At 36.8% G+C, this 19553-nt stretch overlaps 1 protein-coding gene across 3 annotated transcripts in view; it reads right to left on the reverse strand.

The window, feature by feature from the left end:
• Positions 1 to 778: 778 nt before the first annotated feature.
• CDH8 (cadherin 8) overlaps positions 779 to 19553 on the reverse strand; it is a 354935-nt gene continuing 336160 nt past the window's right edge. For all 3 annotated transcript variants that reach the window (XM_087870475.1, XM_087870474.1, XM_045806927.2), the window contains 2 exons: positions 4233 to 4484; positions 779 to 2871 (listed from right to left, as the gene is read on the reverse strand). In XM_087870475.1, the coding sequence (XP_087726601.1) occupies positions 2378 to 2871; positions 4233 to 4484 (746 nt within the window). In that variant the 3' untranslated portion in view covers positions 779 to 2377. The remainder of the gene's footprint in view (positions 2872 to 4232; positions 4485 to 19553) is intronic.

Genomic DNA, 19553 nt, shown 5'->3' on the forward strand with positions numbered 1-19553 from the left:
ATATTTGTTTTAGACACTGTGCCAAGCCTAAGTCACTTTGGACCATCACTTTGACCTCAAGAAAACGTGTCCAGTAGCCAGAGTGATAAGCATAAAACATGAACTATTTTCAGGCAGTGGGAACTCAATAACTCAACTAAGTCCCTGGATAGTTGTAGTTTCTAATATTTGAACATTTTGTTTCTGCCACAGAGGAGGCGGTCTTTAGGAGTTGGCATCTTTGGTATTCAAGCTAAAGTCATGCTCCTCCCAGGCAACCTCAAGCCAAGGACTGAGCTGGCAAGGGAACTAGACCCCAACTACTTTTTTCCCAATGAGAGATCCCTTGTCAGGTAGTCTTTGACTCAGAACCCATTTGGCGGAAGTTGGTCATGTTTGGTTTGCATTTTAGGTCTCTGTTGCTAAATCCTGCTCACTGATCACTTTACTTCTATAAGTTTAGACTTGTATTCCTGTCTGAAGTCTTGCCCTGCTCATTCCTGCTTCTTTTTTCTTTTACTCTTAACTCTGTTAAAGTTTCTGCTGCCAGGAGGACCCAACCGACACAGCTGGACTAGCCTTTCCATACACCACGTTCCTTTAATGTCCCTGCTGGCAACTTGCTGTGTGATCATTGCCAGGTCATTTCCCTTCTCTGCTTCTTTATAATAAAGACTCTTACAAATCAAAGTGACCCTTGGGATAATTTAGTTGAACATTCTAGAATGCGAATTAGAGTTGATGTCTCTCTTAACAGATCTTCCTCTGATTGGAAAAAAAAAAGTGATGACAACAAAGGTATTTATAAAAATATATTTCACAAAGTAGGAAACAATACAGGAGTTTCTCTGAATACAATACATGAAGTAAATAAACAATATTGCATTAAAGCAAAGTAGAAAATTAAAATGATCTGCATGTAGTACTTGATTTTTATCATACATTTTCTACTTCTAAATGGCAGGACTGTGTTACAAATTGAATATGCTCACATCTTCTAGTGCTGTTCTTTTTTTGGAGTCTAAGACGTTCTGTGCATCACCATGAAGATCAGGGAGAGAAGTGCTAAAAACAAAAGCAGTAAAATTATGTACAAACCAGTTCCTGCTCTAAAACAGGGGGGGAACTTGAAGCATGTTTATTGGGCAGGGCATTATGTAGGTATCTAAAAGTCTAGAGTTTAAATATTCACATGAATCAATATACTTTCAGATGTTTGTGCTTGTAGTAAAAACACCAAATACTAGGATTATGAACAAAATAGAAAACAGTCCAAAAGTTTCTCTGGGAAAATGCTGCTCCTGCCATCACCAGCCACAATGACACTTTCTACTCTAAAGAGACTAGTAGCTCCCCCTTTGATAATATTGCCTGCCATACTCATCTCATCAAAATGTACATGTATTAAACATTCATTGTATATATATATATATATTTATATAAAACAATCTAAAGGATTATTAATGGATATAATTTAGGGGTTTTTTTCCATATAGTCCCTTAATCTATAGATTACCGACCTTAATAAATAAAAACATTAATGGACATCAATAAAATATTTATTTTGAGGATTAAACAAATAAATTCACGCGCTAGCAATAAAACCATCTGTCTCTTATGTAGTCCACTGTGTGATACAGTTTATCTTTGTGTCCTTGTGGAAGAAGATGAAGTGGAGGGAACGAGTAATCCTGCTTCCAGAAAACAAGCCTGTTTGAATGGGATTTCTCTCCTCCCACCACTGAGTTGGCAATCCCCACCCTGGAATGGATTACGAACATGTGAATATTTTAAGGCTCGACACAATATTTAAGGATGCTATTTAGTCTCTGATGAGTGGGGCCAACAGTTATGTACAATGTGTGGTCACCGTACCGTATAATCTAGGAGGCCTCCCCAAACTCCAAAAAGTCATCATGTACAGCGGACCAAGTATTGCTTTATCATTTGTGGCGGGATCCTTATTGGTGAGGGGGAAAAAACCATTTGCATTTATAAAAATCCTTGCAGAAGACACATATCAGCAGCACATTTCTTGCAGGTCCATTTTTCTAAGAAAGCACCTTTTAATTTTGATTTTTTCCTCTTTTTAAACCATCTCTCTAAGGATTAGCCAGGATCCCAATCTTTGTCTGTGGTGGTTAGGTAAATATCAAATATCCAAAGACTTCTAGACACTCCACATACTTTAATTCACACTCCACAAGATTTATAACCTCCTAACATATACTTTTTATTTTTATTAATTTTTGGTTCAACATTGAAATGTAGTTGAGTTTATAGATGATTGGTGCTAAACTTGCCTCTAAAACAAATAGCCACATTGGTTGTATCTAAGGGGTGTGACCCTAGAATATTACAGAATGCTCAGTTCCACTGATTAATTTATAATCCACTGTCAAGTTTCTTTGTCACTTTCACCAACAGAGTAGAGTTCTCCCAGTCTCTTAAAGCGGGGACCCCAGTCACTGAGGTAGTCAAAATTCTGGTCTGAGTCTGAGGTGGTGGACTCCAAGGAGCTGAGAGAGCCAGCCACAGACCCTCGGCCTTCATAGCCATAAATCTGAATGGAGTCATATGGCGGGGCAGTGGGGTCATTATCTGCCTCGTGTAGCCGCACATTTATAAATTCATCGACATCAACACCATTTGGAACAGGAGCAAGCCCTTGCCTTGGCATAAACTGCAAATCTGGTTTAATATCCTTACGGGGTAAAAATCCATTAATTCCATCTGGGTTTTGTAAAGTCGCAATATCAAAAGCCTCTGTGTCTTCCTCCCCTCCTCCTTCATCATCATAGCGGATGATGTTTTCTCGTACATCTTCATCATCTTTAATAATTAATGGCTCATTTTTATGTCGCCGCAGAGTTACAAACAGCACCACAATGACTGTAGGGAAAATGTGAAATAACAATTAGCTTAACTCGCAAAGAATTTCACAAGTACCGCATCGTGCATGTTAAGAGAGAGTGGCATTGCCTTAATAACATTCACGTGGGAATTAAGTTAAACACCTTTCTGAAGGATGGGGATTGAATTCTGAATGAGTATTATTCCAGGTTGCTTCTGCGTACTAAATGGTGATGAAGCTGGGTTAAAAGAGTAAGTTTGCATCTATCCGTGGTGAAAGCTGCATGTAATACTGTTATAAGCTCTAGAATAAATGGCACAAAATAGAAAACAGCACAGATAAAATAACTAACTTGCTGTGGCTCTTGGACAAGCCATTTAATATCCTTTGATTCCATGCCCTTCTTCTATAAAGAAAAGGAGCAGAATTAATCCTGTCTAGTGTATTTTGCATCTTACAGCTCTTCAAGACTCTCTCCAATCAACTAATGTTCATTCACAGACGAAGTGATATATCAGGATGAAAGCAAAGTGGCACGGACAATTTCTTGTCTTGTAGAAAAGCTGGGGCTCCTCCGTCTGGGAAGGTAAGCCTATGGGTGGGCAAAGGGAAACGGATACATACCTAACAAGCCAGGCTAGCCAAATCAAACTTCATGGGGCTCATGGGGTACAATATGGCTAGAAATAAGGTTAATCCAGACACTGGGTGAAGAGGACAGCTGCAACTGGAAAGATAGTAACTGACATAGCCTTTGCTGAAGGACAGGATAACGTACGACTTTCCTCTTGTGTATCTTCCTACTCTCTGATGTCATTTTTATAATTAGATATTTTTAATAGAAAAGTCACAAAACGTGCCTTAATTTGCAATCTTCATTTTAATTTGACATTGATATCAAGAAAATATCTGAGGAACACAGTGTAATTAAAAAAATTTTTTGTTTGTTTTCTTTCTATCTCATCAAACTTCGTTTTTGGGTGGACTCAGCAACCCACTCTATATATTATTTAGGAAAAAGAGTATTTTGGATACATGCGAGCATCCCATTGCAGTAAATTGGTGTACATCAGATCTGTAGGCCTTTTTATAGAATAGATGCTGTTGTAACCACATAAAGGTCCATCCCCACTTCCACCACCATTATACTCCCATCTTTTCACTGGTGATGGGATTGAAAAAGGCACTGAATTGTCCTCTCCAACTGGGCGTTGGCTGCCGTAGCACTTTTCTTCCTTCAGCCCTCTTTAGTGATCTCAAAGCCTGCAGAAGTGCAAGACAGTTATTTTTCCCTATAAGAATGCTGACACCTCACTGAGGTTCAGGTTTGCTGCCCTAATTTACAGTCATTTATGAACCAGAAAAATGATGACCATTAAGCTATGAAGGAAATACATACCTAGCAGCAAAATGATACATGCTAATATGGCAATTAAGGCCCCCATACTGAGTCCAATCGGAAGGACATAAGCTTCAACATTACAAGACTGGACAACTCCGTCACTGCTGCAGCCACAGACCCGGATGGTCAGGGTGCTGGTGCTACTCAGAGGAGGATTCCCACTATCACTGATTACGATTGGTAAAAGATAGACTTCTTGCTTCTGGCGGTTGAATCCATTATGCTTTGCCAAAATGCTGAGGGAATTATCTGGAAAAAGTAAAAATTAAAATAGTTTGCATCGTTTCAAAATGGCTGCCCAAACAACACTTGTTTTTCTAGTAAATCCTCTGCAAAACTCAAGACTGTCTCAACTCCACTGGACCGCTCAGGTTCTTTCCCCCTCCCTTCTCCCCACTTCCCCATTTGGCATGGACCAAAACATCCACACCCTAACAGGGTTTAATAAATGGGGCTCCGTGATGAACTAATGACGTTTTACCATCACTTTGTAAATGCAAAAGATTTCTTTTATAAAAATAATTTTCAAGTGTCCTTTCAGAAGACACAAATCAACCCATATCTCCATAAATAAGATTAATTTTCTCTCATTTATTCTGACAATGCAAAATTGGCTGGATAGAATTTCACCACATTTGAAAAGCATGTTGACGAAGCTCTGTATTAAAAGATAGACTATATGACAATATGGCATGCAAAACAGTGCGCTTTGTTGATTCCCACAGGTGCCTATAAAGAGTCATTCATGCCCTTGAGCATTTAAACTAAGACAGAACAAAAGTCCCATTTGTTGCCAATTGGAGGAGATATGCCACATACATTAAAATTCTGTAGAGAAGACCTATAGTGGTTACACAAATAAGAATAAAATGAGAAGTTACAGAAGCAGATGTTATATTTTGCATGTATTGAGTGATGAATTTGGAAAGATACATTGGCTATCTAGAGCAGTACTTTAAGACATTTAAGCAATACTGAAGGGCGCAAGGTAAAACTTGTCAGTGAGGAGTAATTGGACCCATGCTAGCCCTATGGTTCTCAGAGTTTTACCCCCAAAATAAATTTTTGTGGTCATTCATGCCTAGGTCATGAACTATACTCATATTTTATATATTAGTTATTAATATTTTCTCATTTTGATTAATGAAAGACCTACATCTATTCAAAATGGGAACACATTATCTTACCGATATTTTAGACAAAAGCAAATAAACATAGTATTGGTTAATGTGTATAATGTTATTTGGCCAAAAGGATTATTTCAGTTAGAATTTTGTTTCACATATTGGCAAGTTTATAGACCCTAGAACACCTGGCTGCCTCATTGTTGCGTATTAAGCAGGGATTCCAAGCTATTGTTGTCCAATTCCTGGTCATCGGTGTCCTGGTCCAGCACACTGAGATACATGAACAGATATTCCACTCAAATGACTTTAAATAAGTATGTTAAATATTCTGTACCATGTAGTGCTATATCAGAATTTTTTAAAAAAATGATAGCCATTTCCCAAAATAGATGTATAAATTACATATACTTTTGTTTGAGATGTAAGTGGATCTATAATATGCCTTGCTAGTAAGCAAAGAGGAAAACACTCAGATGTGTTAACATTTTTTCTAAATTTCTTCTGGTTTTGCCTCATTATTTAGTAATCTGAAGAGTGAAAAGAGGTCTCGAATAGAGTTACGCAGTGTTGTACCGAATGATCCAGTTATCTTTATTTCCATGACCTAGAAGGAAATACCATTAAGCTAAAAACAGGAGAACATTATCTCACAACAGATAGAGAATATGTAGCCATGTTTTATTTTCAGAAAGTGTGTGACAAGTTTGAGTACAGTTAATTAGTGCAAGGAACATTTGTGGATGATTTCATATACTATAGTTCAAAACAGAAGATGGGAATTGTTCCTCAAGATGCAATTAATAAAATTACAATGAGGCTTTGTCTTTTTGTGGTTGACATTATTTATATGGGAAACTATTTTTGCATATTCTCTCTTTAAAACAATCTATAATGATAATTTAGAAACTGCAGCAGGAGTATTGCTCATTGCCAAAGAAAGCTATTCTCTTTAGTACTTAGAAAAGCATTGGTGGGTCCACCACTCAACTCATATTTTTTACTATACCTGGCATATGCATATGTTGTTACCCTCCCATGTACAGAAAATTATTGACTGAGTAGAGGAAGTCTGTGAGACATTTTTGCCAGATTTTACCTGCTACATTCAAGCAAGTCAATTCCCTATCTGCCTACTCATTCCCCCGATTTTTTTTCTATTTTTTTTCTTTTTTAAAGATTTTATTTATTTAACAGAGATAGAGACAGCCAGCGAGAGAGGGAACACAAGCAGGGGGAGTGGGAGAGGAAGAAGCAGGCTCATAGCAGAGGAGCCTGATGTGGGGCTCAATCCCAGAACGCCGGGATCACACTCTGAGCCAAAGGCAGACGCTTAACCGCTGTGCCACCCAGGCGCCCCTTTTTTTCTATTTTTTATTAGTGTTTATATTTATTATTGACTTACTTGAGTTATTTTATTATGCCAAATAAAATTGTCATTACCATATACATTTAAAAAACAAATACCAGCAGTTTTACACACTTCAAATTCTTATATTTGAAATACATTTTTTTCTACATGTTACGCGTCTTCTATACAGTGGTAGTTGGTTTCTTTAAAACTTGTGTTGCCTTTTAATTTCATAAGTTTTAATTTAATATAGTCAATTTTTTCTATCTCTTTTAGATTAGTATTTCTAAACTTATTTTTAAAATTGTGAACTACATAAAATATTTTTAAATGTTATTTTTCACATTTAGGTGATTGTAAGGAATTGGGTTTTTTTCTGTACTGGTAATTTTCCTACGGTTAATTATTGTGGGACTTACCCCTTACCCACTGCTCTTCAACACTCAGTGTCTCACAAGTCAAATTTTTGTGCATCCTCATCTTCTGGGGGCTCTCTATTATGTTCCAAGGCTCTGTTTTTATAATCCTCCACCAATACCACACTCACATTTTATGTATGGAAACTTTATAATAAATCTTGACATTTATTAGGTTATTTTCCCCATCATGCCCTTCTTTAAGAGTATCTTGGCTATTCTTGTTCATTTGCTAATTTCTGAGAAATAGAGAATCAGATTATCAAGTTCTTTGGAAATCCCTCTAAGAACTTGAGTAGAAATTATATTAAAATGTAAGTCAATTTTGAGAGAATTGGCATCTTTATAATCTTTAGTATTCCATTTCAAGATCATAGTTTCCTTATTTCCTTTAGTATATGTCAATATTTTTTTTATTTTAGCTACAAGAGAATTTCACATCTTTTGTTAGATTTATCACTGGTACTGTATATATTTTGTTGCTTTGATAATATTACCTTTTTAAAAATGCACTTTCAAATCATTGTTGCTAGTGTATAGAGTGCAATTGTTTTATGCATTAATTTTAATTTTAACAATCTTCTAAACCTTCCTTTTTACTTTTAAAAATATATCTCATTACAGAGTTCCACTTCAACAAGACAATGTAAGGAGCTCCACAGAACTGTTCCCTAGTGAAAATGGTGAAAATTATACAAGGAAAACCATTTAACATCTCTAGAAATGGTCCTGGAGGCAAGCAGCAAATGAAGAACCATTTATCCGAGAGAATTTACCAAAGGTTAGTAAGAATAGTGAGATCATGGTGTGTGAAGCAGAACCCACTCTCCATCCCTTCTCCCAGTTCTGTGAGATGGAAATCCTACTCTAAACTGGTTCAGCCAAGAACACAGGGCTCCCCCTCCCCTCAGCTAGCAGATAAAGGACTGTCTTATTGGGAAATAGGAGGTGACACCAGTTTCATCCTACTCCTAGACATCTTCTGTTGAAACTAAATTTTGGGTGAGTGTGGCCAAGAGAGGGCTCTTTCCTTCCTCACAGCCTGTTCTTGTGTGACAGAGAATCTCCCTGTGCAGAGCTCTGCTGGGATTATAGGGCCTCAGTTGCCCTTCCCCTGACCTGTAAGGCAGTGGTTACATGCTGGGAGGGGCAAGTCAAAAAGACTTGAGGCTACCGTCCCCTAGCGCTCATCATCTAAAGCAGATGCTTCACCCAGAGAAACACATCATAGTTTCCAACTCAGCTCAGTGTCAGTGGCTTACAATTTTGCAAGCAGAGGACCAGAGCTAGAGATTGGGGGAGGAACATGCCTGGGCAGAACATATCTGGAACACTGACCTAGAGAAAACTCTAATCCAATCAAGTTTGGGCTCCTTCTAGTCTGTAGAGCAAGCTTGCCCCAAAACTGAAAACAGAAATCATCTGGCAATTAGTGGAGCTTAACAACTGGGGCATGGTTAGGGAAAGAGACAAAGAGAACCCTGCCAAAACCAGTGTCATTCTAGGGTGACTGTGGGCATACCTAAGGCTGGGATCTCCTGAGGTGAAATATCAGTGGCTTAATACTGCAGAGAGGAAATCGACTTAATGAAAATACTCCAGCCAGTCATTAAACAAATAAACAAGTAAATTGCAATGACAGGCTCTGGGTGGGGAGCCAATAATCATATTTATTATAATAAATTATCTAAAATGTCCAGTTTCCAACAAAAGATTACAAGACACACAAACAGGAAGCCCATACAACAGGGGGAAAAAAAAAGGCAAAAGAAACTATTCATGAAAGCAACCAGCTATCAGATTATACAGACTTCTAAGGGACCATTATAAATGTGTTCAGTAAACTAAAACCATGATTAAAGAAAAAATGGAAAAGTATGGTGATACTGTCACATCAAATAGAGAATATCAATGGGTAGATAGAAATTATTTTTAAAAAGAGCACAATGGAAATTCTGGAGTTAAGCACAATAACTGAAATAAAATATTAATTAGAGTGGCTAAACAGTAGATCTGAGCTGGCAAAAGAAAGCATCTGTGGACTTGAAGATAGATGGATAGAAAATATGCAGGCTGAAGAATGGAGAGAAAAAAAGAATGAGGAAAAATGAACAGAGACTCGGAAAAATGTGGGACACTATTAAGTGTACCAACACATGTGGAAGAAAAATATCAGGAGAGAAAGAACGGAAAAGAAAAACATAAAGCTGACAACTTCAAAAGATTTTTAAAACATTAGCTTACACATTCAGAAATCTCAAAAAACTCCAAGAAGGTAAACACAAAGAGATTCATAAACAATGTATCATAGTATAAATAATGAAAGCCAAAGACAGGGAGAACAACTTTAAAGGGAGAAGAAACTGACTCATCACTTGCAAGGGACCCCCCCCCCCCGAAAGAAAGATTAATAACTGAAGTTTTCTAGAAATAATGGAGGCCAGAGGGACATGGGATAAACATATTCAAAGTGCTTAAAGCAAACACTTTCAAGCAAGGATCATATATTCAACAAAGCTTTCTTTCCAAAACAAACAAAAAGAATATGAAATAGGGACTTTGAAAATAAACAAAAGCTGAGGGAATTTGTCATCAGCAGACATGCCTTGTAAGAAACACTAAACGAACTTTTTTTGGACTGAAAGCTAATAACCCCAGATGGTAATTCAAATCCACATTAAAAACAAAGAGCATCATGAAAAGTAATTATGTCATTATGAAAGATGGAATACATAGTTTTTCTCCTTTTTTTCTTAAGTGTTTTAAAAAGCAATTGTATAAAAAACAGTAAGTATGTAATATTTTCTTGAACATATGATATCTAGAAATTCAAAGGTAACAGCTGGATATTCCAGTATCCCACTTTCAACAATGAGTAAAACAACTAGGCAGAAATAAACAAGGAAATAGAGGACTTGAGAGACAGTAAACCAACTGTATCTAAGAGCTATCTATAGAACCCTGCACTTACCACAGCAGAATAATATCCTTCTTAAGTACACATGGAACATCCTGCAGTGTAGATAATATGGGAGACCATAAAATAAACTTCAGTAAATTTAAAAGGATAATAATGCGAAATATGTTTTCTGACCATAATGGAATTAAATTAAATGCATGTAATAGAAAGAAATTTAGGAAACTCACAAATATGTGGAAATTAAACAGTGCTTTCTTTAATAACTATTGGGTCAAAGAAGAGGTCAAAAGGAAAGTTAGAAAGTATTGTGAGACAATGCAAATGAAAATACAGCAAATCAAAATGTGAGGGATACAGCTAAAGCAATGTTTAGAGGGAAAATTATAGTCTTAAATGCCTATATTATTTTTTTCTTATTGTACTATACTAACTAGACCCTCTAACAATTCTGAGCATAAGAAATTAGGATGACACCTGTACCTTGTTCTTGATACTAAAAAAGAAAACAGCTTTTGACTTTTGACATTAAGATGATTGATGGTATTTATTGGAAGGTACTTTTTGTTATCTGTTCACTTGCACTTTTTTCCCTTAATTTTTCTTCTTTTCTTTTTTTCTTTCCAATGAGGCAAAGGGAAAAGGCAGTCACATAAAGGACAATTGTTCAACACCTCTAACCTGGATTCAACTGCATTATAGTATTATTTAAAAACCTTTTCAGTCCTTCATATTTTCATGCATTTCCAATTTCTGTCATCTTGCCTCTGCATTGCAACCTATTCTATCTTACGGCTTCTGCCCCTGATTTTTACACTTACTGCGTTTACTTTTCCTTTTGAGGAAACGGAAGAGCATATCTTGACAATGACTTACTGGAGAAAACACATTTTCTAAAACTGGAAAGTTGATGAGGAAAAAAGAGTGCTCACTGAAAGCCCATAGACATGTATGTCATGATTTTTAAATTTAAATCTCTTGAAATTGAGTATATAAAAACAGGGTTTGAGAAAGGGAAGAAGGGTGTTTTATCAAGATCTGTTTAAGGGTAGAACAAAATCATTTGGCATTCTGGAGAGAGGATCAATATCCAGGTGGAGAGTAATGTCCAGTTGCTGCCCATCTCATGCATTTATGCTGCACTGAGATGATAGCGACACTTCTTAAACTTATCACCTGGTTGTCTGATATTCTCAGTAGATGAAATAGTCATATGTCCATATTCCCTAAATTTCCTCCAGTTAGGGATTTTCCCATTTTCTCATCCTCTTGGAATGTTCTGCTTAGGAGCTTTACACCAAGGGGTATGAAGGACTCCATTCCCAGAATCTTGCTTCATACTTCAAACCTATTTGTTTCTGCTTGTGACTGACTGTTGAAGGAAAGATCTTGGTGGGAAGTTAAAGTGGACCAACAGCACCAAGCATACTTCAAATGACAGTATACCCAAAATAGTGATATCATTGGGTTCCTTACTCCTTGGCTGAGTAATACAAGGTCTACACTAAATAAATAGTAAAGCAGGGACCAGATAAGTGGTAGGTATATAGGCTTGCTTTATTTCAGACAGTATATTACATTATGCCATTATGTATGAAATTCCCTTCAGATTCTAATAACAGATTCATCATAAATAAATATATTCACTTATATGCTTAGTTGTTGCCATTTTTTTCCTCCAGATTTACCTGTTAGAGCTTTACTGGAAGTCGTTACAGGCTGTATCAAAAACAGCCATCTTAAAGTCTTAGAATTTTTATGCAGTGTTTTTACCTTGTAGAGAAAACAGATAATATTCAGTAAAATGTGTATTTATTATCTCACTACAGTCTAACCCCCTTGAGGGAGACTAGCCTTAGTCAAGGCTCTATTTCCAGCCTTCAGCACAGGACTTGACACAGAGCGAAGGTCGTCTTAACAACACTGGTTAGCTTGTTTTGTCCACTTTTGTTTAGAATGTTTCAGTTTTAAGGACGTGATCAACTCAGTATACATCAGCAGCTTGCTAAGTCCATGTAGAATTTGTTACAGATTCTTTTTCTTCCCATGTGACTTGCATGGTTTGGCCCTTCCTCATTCTCCTGATTCATGTCCTACCATTCCACTCTGTTCCAGCCATCCTGGCCTTTTAGTCAAGGATCTTCACCCCTCAGCACTTTTGTAATTGCTCTTTCTTCTGACTGATAGTCTCTCTACCCTCCCTTAGCCCTAATTTGAATTAATAGTTAGGCATTCTTTATGGCTGTGCTTAAATGCCTTTTTTCTTTTTGTGGATAATTTCCTTTACTAACTGTCCCCAACTTTCCCAGATAGATTTGTTATGCAATCTTATTAAAAAAAATAAAGCTTTATATTTTCATCAAAGCACTTATTACAAAGAAATAATATAGTAATAGGGATGTGATAGACCCTGGGGATGCAGAAACAAACTGAGGAACTTCTAAGTAACAAATAACCAATTAAGATACATAATGAGTACTCAGCAAAGATTTGTTAAGGGAATGAAAGACTAGGTAATCATTAGCCACATTTGGTAGGTCTCCTATTTATTTCCTTTCATGTTATTTTGTCATAGGGAATTATGGAATTATATATGATTCAGAATAAGTCCATGAGAAGGTTCGATTTTAGGCTGTTGGAAAGGATATATATAGCCTGACTCTATATGGAAATCTAAGAGAAATACTCATGGTTTCTAAGTCTTGATCTGGGCATATCTCTTATCCTGTAACATGAGCAATAAACTAAGAATGCTTAGATTCAAATAGAGAAGACCAAGGGGAAGAATATCCGAAGTACCGTCTCAGATATCTAAAATACATGAACTACCGCCGTGGTAAAGAGGTACGCACCAGAATTCCCTTTTACCGAGCTGAAATTGGATGACAGTCTTAAATTCGGAGGGAGGTGCGTAGTCTGAATTAGTATCTCCTATAGTTAGTTTAGGAGGAATGTCTTTGATTGTTAATATTCAGTCTTTGAATCATTTGGAGTCGGCAATCAATAGATCTTCCTTCATGGAATATTGATAGCCTTATAAGAAAAGTTTCCTTTTGTAAATAAACCAGTAAGTACTGTTATAGACTGATGCTTGTGCTCCTGTCCCCACCTGCAATTGATATGCTAAATCCCTAACTGCCAGTGTGGCTGTGTCTAGAGATAGATCCTGTAAGGGAGTAATTAAGGTTAAATGAGGTCCTGGGTGGGGCCTTGAATTAGTGCCCTTATTAGAAGAGACACTCTAGAGCTTCTCTTTCTCCACCTGTGGGTACACAAAGAAGAGGTCACGTGAGCACACAGCAAGCTAGTGGCCCCCCACAAGCAGCCAGGAGAAGAGGCTTCACAATGAAACATACCTTGCCTGTACCTCGATCTTAGACTTCCCAACCTCCAGAACTATGAGAAATAAATGTCTATTGTTTAAGCCACCAGTTTGCAGTATTTGTTACAGCAGCCTGAGCAGACTAAAGCAGTATTATAGTCCCTAATTAATTCTGTATGCATACTCCATGAAAAACACAAAGTCTATCTAAAGATAGACAGTGTCTACCTGGGTAATTCTTTAACGCTATTTGTGTAATTTTCCCACAATCGTAACTAATTTCCTTCCTTCCATTTATTTTCTCTGTATTTTTAGTAGAAAAAGAAAGGTCATTATTCTTGTTATTATTTAAATATCCCATGTTCTTTCTACATTGTCCTTTTTCTTCCCCCCAGATAAAACAAAGCAGGCAAATTAAATTCTCTATTGTTTTTACTGTAGTTCATCTGTTATTGTTGCCCTGATGCAGAATTTTTACTTTGCCTAGCTCCCATTTATTAGAAATCATGGAGCTATGGCTTTTGTTTATCCTTTTACATGCAAGCAAAAGCAACAAGGAGCCAGAGTTAATGAAGGCATTTACCAGACAAATATTTATGACAAAGGAATAGATGAAGAGAAGATCAGTAGATGTTTTGTCTTTTTGAGAAGTGTCTCCTGGCATTTAACTTGCAAATTTATTTCAAATTTTCTTGGTTAAGTAAAATGGAATGAAAATGGCAAGAAGGTCAAAACAAAGGGGAACTGGTACTCTGCAGGTATGGACAAGAGATTTAATTAAGTTCTTATCATTGTGTTGTTATCTGCTGTTTATTTCTAAAAACCTAGCAAACCAATAAAGATACCAAATCTATGGGCTTTCAGCAAATTAGATATAGATATATGTATATACAATACCTAATATCTAGGAATATGGAGTGAAGATCATACCATCTATATTTCATGTATACATTTTTACTCTAAACACTAAGTCTTGTTGGAAACAATCAGGCTGCAATGAATTAATAAAAACTAAGACTCTGTGAAGCCAGTCTCCTCCAGTACCATTATAACTTCCTACATAATTCATTGAAAGTGTACCAACATACTAAATCTGCAACAAGCAACTGGATATTCTGAGCCACCTAATTAGATCATTTGTTACTTTTTCTTTTTTTTTTCTCTCATTAGATTGTCCACAATACCACATGATGTCCATAATGTCAATGTTTATCGAGTGTTCATTATCAACTTTCCTAATATTTAATAATAAAGTATATCTAGCCATAAAATACCAACCAAGGTTTACTTTGCCTTTAGGGGAAAAAAAAAAAATCATTGTGAATTCTTTTGGAAGTTCCTAGACTAACACCAAACAATGTTTAGTCAACAATTTGCAAGTACACATAGAATGAATTAACACTTTTTTAACAGAAAAATTTACTCTGCTATAACCACACAGTACTACAGTTCTATAAATATCTACATGGTTTTCATTTCGCAGAGGAAATGTACAGAGGCTGGGCTATGCTTAGGACTCATCAAGTAGCCTATAAAAGTTAAGCATCTTCTAAAATTCTTTAAGAAGCTACATGAACTATTTTTCAATTGTTAATATAAGAGGGAAAAAATTTTTTTTAGATTATACAGAGATGGTGTTAAGTATAGGGGTCTGCATGGTGACCTCCAAAAAGATAGATCCAAAATGTTAATTTCGAAATCTGTGAATGTTACCTTATTTGGAAAAGAGCCTTTGCAGATGTAATTAAATGAATTATCTTGAGATGAGGAGTTCATCTGGGATGACCTGCTGGGTACTAAGTTCAAAACACATGTCCTTATAAGAGTGAAGCAGAAGTAGATTTGACACAGATTAAAGGAAGACATAATGTGACCGACCACAAGGGCACATATTGGGCACATATGTCACCACAGGCCAGGGAATGTATAGAGCCAAATAGAGAAGCTGGAAGACCCAAAGAAGGAATTCTCCTCTAGAGTGTCTGGAGGGAGGAGAGCCCTGTCAGCACAGTGATTTTGGATTTCTGGCCTCCAGAACTGTGAGAGAATATCTCTTTGTTTTAAGCCCCCAGTTTGCGGTAATTTGTTACGGCAGCCCTAATAAACGAATATAATTAGGAAATCTGATCAAATATGATTTACAGAGGCAGGGAAGGGCCTACTTATTCCCATCTTACATATGAGGAACAGGGTTTTCGAAAGATGAAGTGACTTGCTCAAGGTTTCTCAGCTGGCAGCTAAGAATTACAACCAAATCCAAGGCATATTCTGTACTCTGTCATCTTAACAAAAGTCACCTTGGAAAACAAGGAAAATGAGCTCTAAGAAGATGATATTAAAGCTCAAGGATAAGATAAAAAAGAGAAAGCATGTGGAAGGTGTTTTTTTTCCATTCTGTGACACTTTCATCAGACAAAGAAAAACTAAATGGTCGATGCCACTGGCAGATGAGAATTTAGTATTTTAGAAGGATCAAACGTATTCAGTACAATACTCTATGGATTTAAATCCCATATCCTGAGAGCCCACCTAACATAGTGCAGTACAGAATAGCAGAGCATAATATAACCATGAATTAATTATTAAAAAGTGATTATTTTGGTGCCAGAGAGAAACTAAGTATTACAGGGTCCAAATTCCATGCTAGATACAATCACACTGCCCAAGGTCTTCCGAGTTTGATTATTTTTTCTCTGTACTCAATTTGCGTACTTGCTCTTACACAAAAGGCTCCATGAAACTTATGCAGATCACTTAATGCTTAGAGGAAAATGAGATTTATCTTACTCCAGGCACTGGGGATGAGGGATGCAGACTAATATGACCTTCATGTTATTTCAGGAATACCTGCATTAACTAAACCCTCAAAAGTGAAAACTGTACCAAGAGTCAGTTTCTGTTCTGTTTGAATGGAAATTTTAAAGCTTTTATAAATATCAGCAGATCTGGGAAAGAATATTTTTATCTATTTGAATTTATGCAGAAGTGAAAGCTATTTTTTTTTCTTGAGTGTGCAAGCTATTTGGGTAAGGAAAACAAACAAGGCAAAGAAATACTAAGGCCGTTAGTGGAATTTCTTGTGCAAATTCCAGAAAACAACCTCATAATGGTTACAAAACCAGACGTCGGAAAGCTAGCATTGTCAAGAGAGTGACTTTTCCACCACATCTCTATTGACTGAGTAGATATCTCTAAGTATTTAAGAAACTGGGAGTCAGAGATTAATTGATTTTGCACTAGAGCTGATTAATTCATTTTGCACTGGAGCTGATAAATTTGTGCTCATTAACATACTTGATAATACAGTAGTTGGACCAGAGAGTAAGGCGGTTTTAGAATAGCAGTTTAAGTGAGGTATGCATTGTGTATAAGATTTTGAAATCATTTAATACAGTGAATGGAGAGCTGAGAATATGAAAGAAAGGAACTACCAAAAAGTAGTTTATCTAGTTAACCTCCTTTGATTTGAAGGAGGTCAAATACCCTGCAAATCATCACTTTGTTAGATACCATCATCTCCCTGAATGTTTTGAATTTGCACATATGAAAAATAAGACGTAAAGTGAAAGCCACCAAAAAATGGTACAAATCCATGTTCCCTTGCCAGCACCCATGTCTCCATCTTATTTCAAATCTACACTGATGCATTCAGTGAATTCTTTCCTCACTTATTCAGTGCCTATTGTCTCAAGATATCACTGTCAGAAGAAGGTCTTCCTTGGCACACATTGCCCCCAGCATGCTGCAATATAGTCAGATATGATGGCTTTGTGTCTTACCAACAAAATGATCCTTGATGTGGAGATACCGTCTTCTTTAGTTAATGCATGCTTTTGTTCGTCACCTGTGACATTGTATAGAAGTCTCCATTGCAAGATGTTAACTAATCCGTGTTGAATGAGCAAATAGATAGGTGGCTAAGTTAAGTGAGGATGTGATTACTGATCTCAAGGAACTTCTGAACCAGAAGGGAGAGAAAAATAGCATATAACTAGCCAAAACATTGCTTAGCTGGTGGTCCATTCTCTAACTGTGATCCCTGTCCTTCCACACCCTGTGGTTCACCATGCCATCTGTGCCTTGACTTACCCTTCCACCGTCGTAGATACCGACGTGAGGAAGCCTTAAGGAAGGAGGCGCCTGTGGGCTGGGTTTCAAGACAGAGCTGGTTTGTAAAAGGCGGAAATAAAGAGAATGGCATTCCATCTTTTCCCTCCTCCCTATTTCTGTTCAGTAGCATTCTGCCCTCAGCCTTTTCATCTAACCTCTGTTAAAAGGAAAACCACAGGCTCAGAATGGAGTCACTATGCTAAAATCCCACGTCAGCAAACCAAGACTTGATATCTGAGCAAACTACAGTTTCAATTTCCCCCACCCCCACCCCGTGCCCCACCACCTACAAGGAACGCAACCTTTAACCAACCTGCCTGGAGCTTTATGGTCAGCACCAGGAGGAGGTAGTCCATTTTTAGAACCCCTCTGCTCCCTTAGAATGCCTAACAGTGCATTCTCTGCTTATAATTCCCCTTTTTTCTGGTCCTTCTCTGACTTTAAAAAACTTTCTTTCCTGGAGTTCAATGGAGCTCCTTTCTATTTGCTAGATGGGATGCTGCCTGATTCGTGAATCACTGAATGAAGCCAATTGGATCTTCATATTTCCTTAGTTGAATTTTTGTTATTTAACACCTCTTTATGAACTGTTTGGATCTAATTCACTTATCTGATTTCAAATGCCAGACAATATTTCTGAAAGTTTACCCTATGTCTCTTCTACTTACCTATTGGGCATATGCACCTGGATGGTCAGAAGCACATAATCAATCTTTCAATAATGGAACTAATAATATTTAATCCATATTCTTCCACATTTCCAAAAATTCCTTTCTTGGTTCAATTCCTTGCGTCATCTTTATGGCTGTATGATTTTATACATCGCTCCTTCACATTCGATAATTTCACTTCTTTCTTTTCCATGTAGGAAAGTTCCGGCCATCCTTCAGTAACTAGCTGAAAATTTACTACTTCATTTATGAAAGAGGCAATAGAAACAGCCTCCTAATTTAAAAGTGTAATGGAGATTGAATTATAAAGAAATTATAATTAAAATGACAAAGTAAATATAATGGTTTTAATTGGTTTGTTGGATAAGTACATGATAGACATCAGTGAAGGTGAGTCACTTTGTAACAAGAGACTCAAAATGCGAGCAGAACCTTGTGAAGCCCAAAATATGTCTAACCCTACAAAAATAGAATGCAATGAGAGAAACATAGTCACTGGTCTTGTATTTAAAAATAAGGTGTCTATTATCTACTGAGCTCTGATATATCTGGTCCATCTTGACATTACAGATTTTAAGCCAATTTAATTATCAACTTGTATCTGAGCAAAAATTCACACAAACAGAAGCCAATTCTGAAATTCAGGCAACAACTCAGAAACAGATATCTGAGTGCATTAAAAATGCCTGTTCTTGGATTTTACCTTAAATCAACTGAATAAGAATTTCTGGGGATAGGCCCTGGACATCTGCATTTCAAATAAATTTTGTTTGCATAAAAATCTTCTGGGATTCCTGAAAGCCATTCTACTCTATTCCATTTCTTCCCTTAGGTGTTTGCAGTGGTTAATGGCTTGGCCCAAGCCCTTAGAGGCTCCACTGGGGAAGCTATTATGCTCTGGGTTCTGTAATCCAGCAGGGGTAGAGGCCTATAGCAATTTTCCTGCATAATTCCTTCTTTTCTGGCTTAGTGGTAAAATAGCTACTAAAGGAGGAGGGAAAGATGCAAGAAAATGTGGCATCCCACAGCGAGCTGAAGTCCAGTGTTTGTCCTTGAATCATTTTAAAGTTTAATATGTTATATTAAAACAGCTTGGCTAAACATATATCTTTGGGCAGAAGTCTTAATATACAGTGAAGGCAAGAGGATGGAAGGCAGTTATGTAGATAAAATTATCATTCAAGCAGTGGTCACATTATCATTCCTCCCAGGTTGCTGGGAGGCACGTGCTTTTGAATCTTAAAATCCACATTCTTTATAGTATTGGAAGTAGTACTGTTTTGATCATACAAAAATGACTTTACATTAAAGGTCAAACTGATGTGCTTTTCCTCAAATTCACCCACATATTAACAGGTTAAAATACAGATGGAGAGAGCAGAAATAAAATGATCGAAGAAGAAGATA

The sequence above is a fragment of the Ursus americanus genome, chromosome 21 (assembly GCF_024610735.1).
Source record: "Ursus americanus isolate L20-20 chromosome 21, mUrsAme1.1.p, whole genome shotgun sequence".
Lineage (NCBI taxonomy): Eukaryota > Metazoa > Chordata > Mammalia > Carnivora > Ursidae > Ursus > Ursus americanus.